This window comes from Petromyzon marinus, chromosome 23 (genome assembly GCF_048934315.1).
Source record: "Petromyzon marinus isolate PM22_M1 ecotype Great Lakes invasive population chromosome 23, UKy_Petmar_22M1.pri1.0, whole genome shotgun sequence".
Taxonomy (NCBI): Eukaryota; Metazoa; Chordata; class Hyperoartia; order Petromyzontiformes; family Petromyzontidae; genus Petromyzon; species Petromyzon marinus.
Window position 1 is genome coordinate 3,450,995 of NC_133689.1, and position 13,790 is coordinate 3,464,784.

At 42.6% G+C, this 13,790-nt stretch overlaps 1 protein-coding gene across 7 annotated transcripts in view; it reads right to left on the reverse strand.

The window, feature by feature from the left end:
- Positions 1-13,400, reverse strand: part of ATAD2B (ATPase family AAA domain containing 2B) — a 52,990-nt gene extending 39,590 nt beyond the window's left edge. Inside the window, exons 1-9 of one of the 7 annotated variants that reach the window (XM_032959444.2) lie at positions 13,245-13,400; positions 12,315-12,410; positions 10,817-11,079; positions 10,660-10,709; positions 9,812-9,992; positions 8,479-8,638; positions 7,583-7,706; positions 594-740; positions 341-455 (exon numbers count right to left, since the gene is read on the reverse strand). In XM_032959444.2, coding sequence (XP_032815335.2) covers positions 341-455; positions 594-740; positions 7,583-7,706; positions 8,479-8,638; positions 9,812-9,992; positions 10,660-10,709; positions 10,817-11,079; positions 12,315-12,398 — 1,124 coding nt within the window. In that variant the 5' untranslated portion in view covers positions 12,399-12,410; positions 13,245-13,400. Of the gene's footprint in view, positions 1-340; positions 456-593; positions 741-7,582; positions 7,707-8,478; positions 8,639-9,811; positions 9,993-10,659; positions 10,710-10,816; positions 11,080-12,314; positions 12,847-12,872; positions 13,169-13,244 lie in introns of those variants that run through there. The other 6 variants (XM_076068958.1, XM_032959448.2, XM_032959446.2 and 3 more) reach the window with 6 other exon arrangements.
- Between the last annotated feature and the right edge of the window lie 390 nt (positions 13,401-13,790).

Sequence of the window (13,790 nt, forward strand, 5' to 3'; positions counted from 1 at the left end):
GTTTGATAGGTGATACCACCATCATAAGTACAGTAATTTTTCTCACTCCCGCTGGTGGACGAGGACCCCCCCCCTCACTGTGAGAGCTGTGTGGATTATTTATTTGTATTTCACATGCAAGCCAGTTCAGAATAATGGTGCAGCATAAATATTGGAGCTTAGTACAGTACAACAATCGAATTTAATGCACTGCCCTCTGCTAAAAGAGCCCTGCAGGAGCCTATAACACCAGTTTTTTTTACATATTAGTCATCCATCTGAGCTCTATTCAAGCTTAAACCTGTTTAGCTTCTAAAATCTGACTGACAGACCGGAGAATTGCAAGTTGGATGAGCCTCACCGCTTGTAGTATGGGCTCTGGGGGCCTCCGGCATGGCGAGTATAGCGGCGGCGCACAGGCGACCGATGGACATCATACATTTCGCCTGAGCGTGCCGGCCGCCGAGCAACTGGCTCTGTGGTGAAGAATGCAGGAGTCAACCATTAGTTAACCACACGTCAGCCATGCCAGCAGGTAGAGTTGAACAGTAATTTAGGAAGTTTAAATATTTTTTTCCCAAAATAATGTATGGGACGCGTGAGACCGGACTGACCAATAGGCGGGGCCTGATATCGCTGCACCACTTTCCTCTTCCGCAGGAAATAAGTCTTCTCGTTCACCTCCTCTTCCTCATCCTCCTCATCTTCATCCTCGTCTTCATCCCCATCCGCGTCCACATCTCCCTCCGCCTCATGCGAGTCTACACATGTGACAACGGACAAAATTAACTATGCAATCAAGTGAGCGAGATACATGTGAGGTCTTACAAATTTTAATCTTCATGAGATTATTACATTAACATATTAATTAATACATAGATGAAAAATTATATATTTTTTACACGTGATTTGACGCAGTATCATGAGCTTAAGAATCACTATTAATTGATTAAATAATACATTGCTTTAACTCTTATTATTTAAATCCTTACACAGTAAACCAGGTCGGGCACTGATTAGACACCAGAACGATAACCAGTTTATCGAGTTTCGATTTAAAGCTTTTGTGACTGCAATGATTCATCTTCTTTGGTTCTTTCGGTAAAGTCACGAAGAATGAGAATAAAATAATAAATTGATAAAATAAAATAACACAATAATATTCTCACGACGTTTCGGCCACAACACAAGCGGCCTTCATCAGGTGAAGGGGCGAGACTGTCTGGTAGGACAGCGCTGGAGTGAGAGAGCCACGTTCAGATCACGGCTTTTAAGCTTAGAGTCGCGGCATCTCTTCAGAAAGGTGAGAGACTCGATTAGTTGAGCCTTCTTATCCCGAAGTCTGTTGAATGATCTTAAGGATGTGTGGAATCCCTCCCCGTAGAGGCGGTTAAATTTCGATTTGAAGCTTTCGTGACTGCAATGATTCATCTTCTTTGGTTCTTTCGGTAAAGTCACGTAGAATGAGAATAAAATAATAAATTGATAAAATAAAATAACACAATAATATTCTCACGACGTTTCGGCCACAACACAAGCGGCCTTCATCAGGTGAAGGGGGCGAGACTGTCTGGTAGGACAGCGCTGGAGTGAGAGAGCCACGTTCAGATCACGGCTTTTAAGCTTAGAGTCGCGGCATCTCTTCAGAAAGGTGAGAGACTCGATTAGTTGAGCCTTCTTATCCCGAAGTCTGTTGAATGATCTTAAGGATGTGTGGAATCCCTCCCCGTAAAGGCGGTTAAATTTCGATTTAAAGCTTTCGTGACTGCAATGATTCATCTTCTTTGGTTCTTTCCGCGACTCTAAGCTTAAAAGCCGTGATCTGAACGTGGCTCTCACTCCAGCGCTGTCCTACCAGACAGTCTCGCCCCCTTCACCTGATGAAGGCCGCTTGTGTTGTGGCCGAAACGTCGTGAGAATATTATTGTGTTATTTTATTTTATCAATTTATTATTTTATTCTCATTCTACGTGACTTTACCGAAAGAACCAAAGAAGTTTATCGAGTGCTGATCAACAGACCATAACTCACCAGTACAATCGGTATAATGTACATGGAGAGCCATTTCTTTGTCAATATCTTGGTGGATGAGGGTCCTACTATACCTCAGTGTGGTTTGTAAAAATTAATTGACCATGCTTCATTCGCGACACTGGTCAGCGAGTCTTGAAGACAGGCAGCAAAGAATGCCGGAACACAGTACAACAATGGACTGTGCTGCTCTGGCCCCTGCTTCCCACAAGGTAGTAGACCATAACAACTTTAATAAAACTATGTAAAAACTAAAACTATGTTTAATTTGACCAGTTAAGACCCACTGAGCTATTCGCTCTTTTTAAGAAGCGACACGGCCACAAATGATAGCTCAACGAAGTCACGTGGAAATTTATAGCAGCCAAATAAATGCACGTTTTTAAATGTAGAGGGAAATACCAGAGGACTCGTAGAAAAGTCCATGCCACCATGGGGAGACAGAGCCATGCAAACCTTATGCATTGATTTGCTTATTCGTACAATGGAAACAGACAAACGACCTTACCATTATTCAGATGAAGAGTATGCGCGCATCTTGGTTAAATGTCAAATGGTAACGGCTGTCACCTTCAAAAAGAGGCCCACGGCTCGCGTGATTGGCTCTCCTACTGGGGCACACTGGATGAACTCGAAGTGCACCTAGCCTGGCAATCACGCCGTGGTGACGTCGCCAGCATTTAGTGGTGAACGTGAAGTCCATTTTTTGTCAATCCACTCGAAGAAAAATCCACGCGACCACGGCGAAAGAAACATGCAAAATATACAGGTGTCAGGGTCAGGATCGAACCCACCACTTCCTGCATACCAGGAGAGGTAGTTAACATCTTGCCATCACAGCACCCCAACGGTCGTAGCACATACAGGCACGATGCAGGCTAAACTTTGTCTAGCTTCACAGCTCTCAATAAATCACTCAGTCTCTATATTTTATTTGCCAACATCGCCTTCAATAAAAAAGGCATCGTTGCACATAACAGCAGAAAGGGGGCATAGAGCGACAGGAATGGAAAAAGAAACCAGTCACATCAGCATCTAACACACCGATGGAGCAAAGTTAATTTTAACCGCACACAAAATAAAGTGCAACCGTGCACTTTATTTTGCCCACTTCCCCTCCCCCTGCATTTTGTCTACTCGTTCTATAAACTTTCTCGCAGCACTCCCCTCCCCCTACCCCACTCTCCCCCCCCCCCCCTCTTTTTTCAGATCCCAAAAAAATAGTTGACAATTTTAACCTTCATTTTTCTGAAGCTGGTAATCTTTTTGATAATGTATTGGGAGTCACCCATGCTCATGAAAATTCCTACACCCCTGTCCAAACATTAAACGAATTTAGTTTCCAGCCAATCCACGAAAGTAATGTTTCGATTTAAAGCTTTCGTGACTGCAATGATTCATCTTCTTTGGTTCTTTCGGTAAAGTCACGTAGAATGAGAATAAAATAATAAATTGATAAAATAAAATAACACAATAATATTCTCACGACGTTTCGGCCACAACACAAGCGGCCTTCATCAGGTGAAGGGACGAGACTGTCTGGTAGGACAGCGCTGGAGTGAAAGAGCCACGTTCAGATCACGGCCTTTAAGCTGTGTGAGAGGAACAAAGCGCCTTAGAGTCGCGGCATCTCTTCAGAAAGGTGAGAGACTCGATTAGTTGAGCCTTCTTATCCCGGAGTCTGTTGAATGATCTTAAGGATGTGTGGAATCCCTCCCCGTAGAGGCGGTTAAATTTCGATTTAAAGCTTTCGTGACTGCAATGATTCATCTTCTTTGGTTCTTTCGGTAAAGTCACGTAGAATGAGAATAAAATAATAAATTGATAAAATAAAATAACACAATAATATTCTCATGACGCCGCGACTCTAAGGCGCTTTGTTCCTCTCACACAGCTTAAAGGCCGTGATCTGAACGTGGCTCTTTCACTCCAGCGCTGTCCTACCAGACAGTCTCGTCCCTTCACCTGATGAAGGCCGCTTGTGTTGTGGCCGAAACGTTGTGAGAATATTATTGTGTTATTTTATTTTATCAATTTATTATTTTATTCTCATTCTACGTGACTTTACCGAAAGAACCAAAGAAGAAGAAAGTAATGTTCTGTAACAACTGTCCTACCTCAAAGGGTCCTCCTCTACCAGAGCAGATAGTATTCCCGTCTATGCTCTACTAACTGTTGGTCACCTAATATACAAACCTATAGCCCATATTTTCAACCTGTCTATCAAAGAAGCATCAGTTCCTCTAGAATGGAAACATTCCTATGTCCGTCCACTTCACAAAGGGGGCCCTAAAGATGATCCAAATAACTACCGACCTATCTCAATTTTGTCCCCGTTGATAAAAATTTTTGAAAAATTATTGACCTATCAAATTAGCAGTTTCCTGTCCACCAACAATCTACTACATTTAAAACAATCTGGGTTATGAAAAAAATACAGCACCACATCTGCTGCATTAGACTCTCTGAATCACATTTACAGTAGCCTTGATAATAAGCAGTACTGTGCCTGTCTTTTTCTAAACCTGTCCAAAGCTTTTGATACAGTAGACCACGACACCCTGCTTAGTAAACCAAGTTGCCTTGGTTTTTCTGAAAACGCAGTAAAATGGTTACAAAATTACCTCTTTTCTGGCACCCAAACTGTATTCACAGATGGTTGAAGGTCAAACAGTGTTAAGATAACAAAAGGGTTTCCAGAGGGTTCCATTCTCGGCACCCTTTTGTTCTCTCTTTATGTCAATGACTTGGGCACTGACCTGGATCATTCCAGGGTAAATCTTTTTGCAGATGACACGATACTGATTACTGCTGGCCGCTCTCCGGATGACGTGATTGCTAAGCTACAGGGTGATTTCAACAAACTACAACATCAGCTAGTTGCTCTTAAACTAATCCTGAATACCTCCAAAACCAAGGTGCTATGCTTCTCACCAGGACTAAAGCAGGAAGTTATTTTTCCCCAATTACATTCCTTAAATAATTATCAAATAGAGCAAGTCAAGATCTATACGTATCTTGGGGTCATCCTGGATTCAAAACTGAATTTTGAAGATCACATTGATTATATTGTTAAAAAGACAAAAATTGGTTTTCTGTATCGACACAAGCACTGTTTCCCCCCAATATTCCGTTTGGAATTGATAAAAGCTACCATACTGCCTCTACTTGACTACTGTAACATCGTGTATAAATCAGCCCCAAGTACTGTACTGAAGAAGCTTGATTCCATCTATCACTCGGCCTTAAGATTTACATTGAACTGCCCATATAGGACTCACCACTGTGATCTCTACATTGGGTCAAACTTAACATCTCTTAATGTTCGACGGCTTGTGCACCAGATATTATTTATTCACGATGTACTTACAAAAAAATCCGCAGACTACCTGCTGGATCTCCTCTCTGTTTCAAAGAATAAATTTGATCTCAGGTCTTCGCTCATTTACCAGCTTCACATTCCCTATTGCCGTAAAAAACTGGAGGAAGGGCCTTTGAATATTGATGCCCCCAGGGTCTGGAATGCTATTGCCAATAAACTGCAACTTGAATCGCTACCAATGAGATCTTCTCTCAAAAATGCTCTACAGGAGTTGTACACCCCTAGCTGCCACTGCCATTCAGTGGCGTAAAATAAAATGTTTCGCTCCGGATGACGCTGCAAAGTATTATCTGTGTTTTGATTTAGCGTGCTGATCTTAAAGGCGCATTGAAAAATCTGATACTCCGACTGATGCTTCTGTTTTCTTGGTTCTTTCGGTAAAGTCACAGTAGAATGGAAATGAAAAAATAAAAAAAAAAATTAAATAAAATTCCCATGACGTTTTGGCCACAACACAAGTAGCCTTCTTCAGGTGAAGAAACAGAACTGTCGGGACGACAGCGCTTCAATGAACACTGCTAAGCTTTGCAGCGTCTTTTAAGCTGTTTCTCCCCCCTCCTCCGTTCTGAGCACAGATGAGCTCGTCCGTCTGAACAAAGCTCGTCGCTTCCGTGGTGCTAACGTCGAAAAGAAAAAACCGCCACCTTTTTTTTTCGAAACAGAATTGTAATGTATAACGACTTATTGTTAGTAGCTCAGCTGATTGGAGAGTATATTTAGTTTATTGATAACATTGATGTAGTTTATATTTTAGTTTTTTATCAGTTTACTATATGGTTTTCATTATATAGTGCAGTGTATACCCAGTTACTTTGTTAATAGCTCAACTTATTGAAGAATATAGAGTACATTTATTATATTGATGTAGTTTATACTTAGTTCTTTCACATCGGCTTATTGTATGATAGTTGGGTAGTTGCAGTTCTTTGGCATCAATATACTAAATGCCTCTGTTGATACGTTAACTCTGACTTTAACATAGCTACTTCCGTGACCAGTTACATGCTAATCCCTCATATTAACATCATGCTAATCTCCCAGTTACATGCTAATTTATGACTTCAACACCCTGCTAATCCAACACTTTAACACAGCTATTTCAATGCTAAATTCTTCTGTTAATATGTAAACTCCTTTGTCAAGGCGCTCTGCTCCTCCCACCCAGCTTAAAAGACGCTGCGAAGCTTAGCAGTGTTCATTGAAGCGCTGTCTTTCCGACAGTTCTATTCCTTCACCTGAAGAAGGCTACTTGTGTTGTGGCTGAAACGTCGTGAGAATTTTATTTTATTGTTTTATTTGTATTATTTTATTTCCATTCTACGTGACTTTACCGAAAGAACCAAGAAGATGAATCCCTGCAGTCAGGAAAGCTTTAAATCGAAATTTGATGCTTCTGTTGTTGTGGAGTATAACTCATGCAACCAGCTATGGCTCTAGGATTTAGTGTTACATGTTATTTATGTAGTTTATTGTAAAAATTCGGTCACAGTCCCTGTGATCACTGTTACGTTGCAATTATGGCTAAATTTTTTGGTGATTTCGAAAACTTTTTTGGTTTGGACATGTTTGTTTTGTTGTAGTACGGAATTAGACTGATGGCCTTAATCTAAGGTTTCTTGTGGTTGTTGTTGTTGTTTGACTTGCATCCCACTGGGATTTTTTGCACACAGCGTTGGTGTACGGTGCTTTTTTCAGGAATATTTTTGCTGTTTTTTTCTCATGAATTTTCTGTTTGCAGTCACAGTCACTTTAAGATGTTTTCTTGTTCGTGTTTTTTGTTTGTGGTTGCACCCGATTCAAGAGCCGAATGGCTCACAGGGCTATACCAAAATAAATAAACTCAACTGCTCCTCCCCCCTCTCTTACCTATATAGCCTCTTGTTACAGCAGTCCTTTTGCCGCTTCAGCAATTGTTTCTTGCTGTGGTTGTCCCACCTGATGACGACGCTTGTGTTGTGCCCGAAACGTCGTGATTTCATTTATTTTATACCTACGTGACTTTACCGAAAGAACCAAAGATTAAAAAAAGTTTCCTTTTTTTAATTCTCTATAGATTTCATGGGAAGGCAAGTCTGATCTGACGAGATCAGGTGTATGTGTTCCATTTGTTGTCCTTTCCCGCACCTCTGATTAGCACGGTTGGCCACGTATGGTGCGAGAGAAGTTTAACATACACACATAGGTACGCACCTTCAGTCTGCCCTTCTTCCCCTTCGCCTTCAGAGGATTCTTTGTCGCTTGAGGCCTCTTCAAAATCGTCCTGTTGAGCTATCCTTCGTTTTCGCTTTACACGCGAGTACATGTCCATGCTCTCCTTAGCCACAGGAAAGAGCACAACACACAATTCCATAACAATTACTTAGGAGGCAGGGGATGGGAGGCAAACTGTAATTATTAGACATGGCCCTCTCAGATTTACAATACAATAAACTCTCTTTCAAGTGAAGAGTCAATAACACCAATGCATATAATAGTTTTGATACTTAGGTCAAAATAACTTACACACAAGTGTTCATTATAGTGTAAACAAGTCAGGAGTAATGTGTAGTTAAATTATGAAAGTTGCCCCAAAAATTTACATTTAACACCTTTGATTAAAAATATATCCACTGTAGGATGAAGGCCTCCACATGTCATGAATATCCCTCAAGGTTCCAGTGCTGCTACCATCCAGCTCACTTCTTCCCATGAACTGATCATCGTTCCTTCTCCGCAGTGGATTACCTCTATGTATTCTCTACTTTGGGTGCCATTCCGTCACCAGTCTCGTTCATCGGCCACTGTTCCTGTTCTCCCCAAGGCTATTTACATTAATTGTAAATGTCAATTATGTATGTTTGATCCCTGATCCATGTAATCAGCCACTACTTTTAAAAGCATTCAAAACTGCACTCGAGCTAACCTGTACGTACGAGACTCAGCCGTTAACCAAACCTAAATTTTTTAAAAATATATTGCTTCGTGAAACAAAACACATCGGCTATCTGACAAGACTGTAGAATACTTTAGCTTCAAAGTCAAAGAGTTCAAGGTCAGTGGTCACAACCACAGATCAGAGGCCATGCATTGATGGAGGTATTACTAACAGCACGAACATCAACGGAGGAGGGGTCAAACCCAATCCTCACATCTTCCGTGTCCTGCCACAGGCGGAGCTTCTCGATCTCGCGATGGCAGCGGCTGCTGTGTAGATTGCTCTCCGACTGGTTTCCAATCTTGTCGAAGTCTTGCAAAACAACCGGTGAACTGACGTGAAAATAAACGACGCCACAAACACGGAGAGACAGTTAGTAGCACAGCAACGGAGGGCCCACAAAAAGTAAAAATGTACTTTATTATCCGCATTATAAAAAAAACTTGTTTCCCTGAAAATTTAGTTTCTCTTTTTTTATTCAACCAGTGCCAATCCGACGGTTACAGGTGAGAAAACACTCAGAGGCAGGTCCATTTGAAGGTTGAGTCTTCTGGGATTGTGTTTCTCTCAGTAATATCCCTTGTATCTTAAAGCAAGAGTTGGGAGGGGTGCTTTATTATCTGCTAGGTATGTGTGTAGGACAAGGTTGTTATAACTTTATTGACACCGAGAATACGGTTGGGGTCTGCCTTACTTTTCGCAACATCTTGTATTTGGGATATGGTAACGCAATATAATGAAGAGTACAACTGTAAGGAAAACAAGCTATCCTAAGTGTTCGCAAAAACATTTATTAATATAGGTGAACAAAGTTTACGTTGCCATCCAGAACTCTTTTTCCCCAAAGCCCATCCAAATAAAGATAATGGCTGAGCATGACAGTGTAATACTGCCTCGGAGGCAAGGGTTGGCGGATCATGCAAATCTACAAATCGAACCCATTGTCGTAGACTTTTAAGTGGTATACCTTCATATGCAAGGATATGACCTAGTTATTAGTTTCCTTTCCACCAATAGGCTCAAGGAAATGTTCAACATTCCCAATGCAGGTACTCATGAAAGTCCTGAGTTAGTGAGCTTTACATTATATTAAAGGAATTTAAATGTAATAATTCAGCTAATTAGTCATAATAAAAAATATTTCCTTTAAACTGCGTATATATTGCACGTAACAATGCACTGACACATTCAAATAATGTCCATAATAGTAATTGAGTCATACATGTGGAAATGTATTATTTTAGTATACATTATAATTGCTTCACGTGACTTCTGCAGCCAATGGTGGCCACTACATTCACCATAATGTAAAAAAGCCAATTGATACTTGAATAAAATAGCGACTTTGAATAACGGCAAATCAAATCACCGAGGTGGTGAATCGTTACACCTCTACGATATACCATTCTTCACTTCTCCGCTTTTCTCCCAAACAGCTCTTTCAAAACACACATAACTACAATGTCAGCACACTATAACGTGCGATCGATATGGCTGCCACATACTTCGTGATATACTGTTCATCCAGGAGCGATTGGTTGAGGGATGCGTAGCGACTCTGCTTGACGCGTTGGCTGCGTCGCACCTCCAGGCCCGAGCCACCGTTCACCATCTTGTGTCCCAGCTCCCCGTCTGCCGTGGAGCGCTTACCGCCCAATGCGAACGAGGCCCGCCCTCCACCGCCTCCTAGGTAAAATGGCCAAAGACATGCATTACCAGTCCCTTAACTTTGTCAAAACATCGGCTTCCCTGTGATTTTCTATCTACACTTTGAGCCCATTTTTGTTTTTTTAAGTTTTATTTGTGTTTCCTATTGCCTAGGGTGCAGCTCTTCAATAAAAAATTGAGACTTCCTCAAGTAAAATTTTTTTTCTGACCTGTAGAGGGCGCCAACTGCTGTGAAATAAGTGTTCCTATAGCCAGTATTCAATGTTTAGGAATTGGGTCGTTTTGAATTGGGCACAAGAAAAACATTTAAATGAGCGTCGATATCAATAATTAATGTTATAGTGCACTCATTACTAATCGGAATGTTCTTCAAATATCGACAAATAAGGATATGTCAAACAATGAATTTTGGAATTCTCCTTCATGTCTTTCTCACCATAAACCATCCCTAAATATAGCTGGCTCAAAATCCTGAAATATTAAATAGACATTATCCTCAAGATATTCAATAACACATTTAACAATGTACTGCTATACAAAAAAGTGTCCTAATGCGTGCACTAAAACAACTTTCTAGAGTTGAATAAAAAGTATTTACAAACTTAAAAGTTGACAATTGCTACGTATCAAATTATATCGTGTAAACCATCACCTGAAAGGAAAAAATATATTTTAAAAAGTAAACCTGATTTAAGTTTCCGTCTGATGCCATCCTTTTCACTTTTGCTCGAGTACCTGCGAATCACAAAGTTCCATGAGTTAACAAATCGCATTCACGAAACACGACTCAATCTACTTTTGAAGTGACAGGGCACGAAACTTAAAAAAGCATCAAACGAGACCTCTCGTTAACACGTTTCTTTGAATGAAGCGGCCTCCCCCAGCCGCTCCCTTTCTTTCTCTCCCTGTCTCGGTCCCGGTCTCTCTCCCTGCTGCCCTTTCCTCGCTCGCGTTCCCTTTCCCTGTCGCTGTCATCGTCGCTTTCAGCGTCCCTCTCCGGCACGTTGCTGCTGTGGCGCAAGTGGTGGCGCGGGTCCGGTGCCGCGTTGCGCCTCCGCTTGCTTTTTTGGGTGTGCCCATCGCTCTCGTCGGACTCCGAGCTTGGCTGGCAGGGGGTGGGGGGGATACAAAAGTGACAGCGTTGATGGACTTGGGAGAAGCACAGCAAAATAATATTCCATCAAATTGCCATTGCGATACGAGCTCTGAACTAACATCACGTGGCGTGTGTGGTATTAAAATAAACTTTCACCAGCACTTCTGTATCTGGATTTACCATGTTTTGAAGATAAAGCGAACATTCCAGTAGGCTATTTTTTTTTAAATTACATTTTAACTAGAACCCTTCAGTAAAAAAATATACTAATTACATTATTGTACTGCATGTACTGAATTAAGACGATAAGGTACATATGCTTCACAGTATACAAATAACTGTAGTATATACAACGATGAGACAATTCAAACTTAATGTGTATACTTTCCTTAATTTTTTGGTAAGTCTTAATAAACGTAACACGATTGCACATGATACATCCTTGATTATTTTTGATAGATGACCTTTCATTATAATTAGGTTAAAGCCAACTGAGGCTCAGTCTCTTTGCTAAGGGAGACCTGGGATGTATAACATCATCTCGCCCACCCAGCAGTGGATTCAGACGATCCATTCATCCTGGAAAGTGTGCGTTGACCGACGTGTAAACAAGAACAACAGCACGCCAGCACAAATGACACACGCGAGCTCCCTTGTCCATCCCAAACAAAAACACAACCCACCATTTTTTGTTAGCAGAAACAACCAACAAACTCCCGCGTCACGTCTCGCACACGCGGCAGAGGCAACAATGTTCCCGTCGACGACGAAATGGGGGACGCGTTACGGACGAGAACAATTCAAATTGTAAAAAATTAAGGTTCAAGTGTTTTCAACTTCTCAAACAAACACGTTCACAGCCCGCAAACCCACCGCCCCCCCCCCCCACACACCCTACCCCTGCTTTGCGCGGCCCGTTTCGATGCCATGTTGGTATTGTCTCTTCTCGCTCACGTTTCCCTCGATTAACGCCGAATTCCACGCTCGTCTTTCCGTCAGCAGGCGCGACGGGAGGCCCCCGCGGCGTCCTCGCGAAATGCGCGAGGGCGCCGAGACGTCGCGCGTTCGGGCGCCGCTCCGCCGATTTGACTGCCCACACGTCCGGGCTCTAGGGGACACCCCCGGCGCGCGCCTGGATCCCTGCCGGCCTCGCGTCGTGGCTGCTCGGCCGGCCGCCCCAGGCGAGACCGAGGCGGCCCGGCGCGGCCCAGTCGGTGTCGGGGTTTTGCGCGGCGGCGGCTCACCTCGTGGCGCTTCTGGCGGGGCTTGAGCGACAGAAACTCGGTGCTGGAGTCGAGATCGGCGACCGTCCGGCGCGTGTTCACCATCGTTTCCTCTGTCTGATGAGTAATTTTTATTTTAAAATTTGAACACAGACGCTGTCCTTAGCGGCGAGACGCGGACGCCATGGCCGCGCACGGATACACGACCAGCTGAGCGCGCAAGCGGCAAACCTAGTGCCCCTGAAATCCCTACTTTTTCAACAAAAATCTCGCTTGTTTCGGTGCTGATATATATGTGCCGTTGTGATTGTTGACAACTCGATGAACGGGGCTTTTGGCACCATCACTTTATCAAGGGATTCGGCAGGAGCGCTACTTGCGAGGTGTGATGAGGCACCGTTGGATTTGGCGGGAAAGTCAAAAAAACAGCTGATGACAAGCGAGTAGTCGCCCCTTACATCGGTTTTACAGTAAACCCGCTTAATTTACACTGTTTACCACTTAATACTAGAAATACATGTTAGTTTCCCTCAGAATAGCTAAGATTACAGTTATCTGTCCGTTGTGGCCTTAGCTTACCTCTGACCAATTTCAAATTATTGTATAGATACACATCAGGGATGGCTGATTAACTTAATTGCTCAACTACCCATTGAGCCACGACCCATAAATACGCGTTCTATCACTGTTGCGCTTCTCTTTTTTTTCGCTTACTATATTACCAAAGCAGCGCCGCCTGCTGCAAACGAACGTGAACCTAAAATATCCCCGTTAAAGAACTGGTTATTTTCAAGATCCGGCCATCGTGTTCATGTTATATAGTACGTTAGAACCATAACCCCCATAAACAAAACAAAAAAAATCTGCAATAAAATTCCCCCCAAAAAGTTGCAAAAAATACTTGCACCACAAACACTCCTGCGGTAACAATGGTTACTATTTGTACGTTACCTTCTGGGTGGGGGTCTCCCTTTGTAAACGATGTCCAGTCTTTATAGCGGCCTCCGAGTTGGTTAGCTCAAGATCATGGTATTGGAGGGAATCCTCCAATGTTTCACGAGCACCGTCTCTCTTAACCCCCCTCTCGGCTGATATCCATCGGCATGGGCCAATTGTCAACAGCAGGTGGCGCTCAGAGCTGGCTGTAGAATGTTAAGATTATTAAATAACCCCACATGGGTTCAATGCGGTTTAACAAGTTCGCCGTTTATATTTATTTTGTCTGGCAACATTCCTGACCGCATATTAATAATATACAACCTCTCGACTACATGGCTTCTGCATTTAAAAAAAAATGCTCATTGCGCGCAATATTGATTTTGTGCGTGCATGGAAATGTCGTTTGCTTTCGGACGGAAAACTTTCAACAACAAAAGTGAAATCGGTCTCTCTAAACTTCTAAAGCAACGCGTGGAAATAGGGTTCATGTACATGAGTGACCTCGATTAAACCAGCGGTGGAAATTCCACGTTCCTATGGCGTCAGACTGTCAAAGGC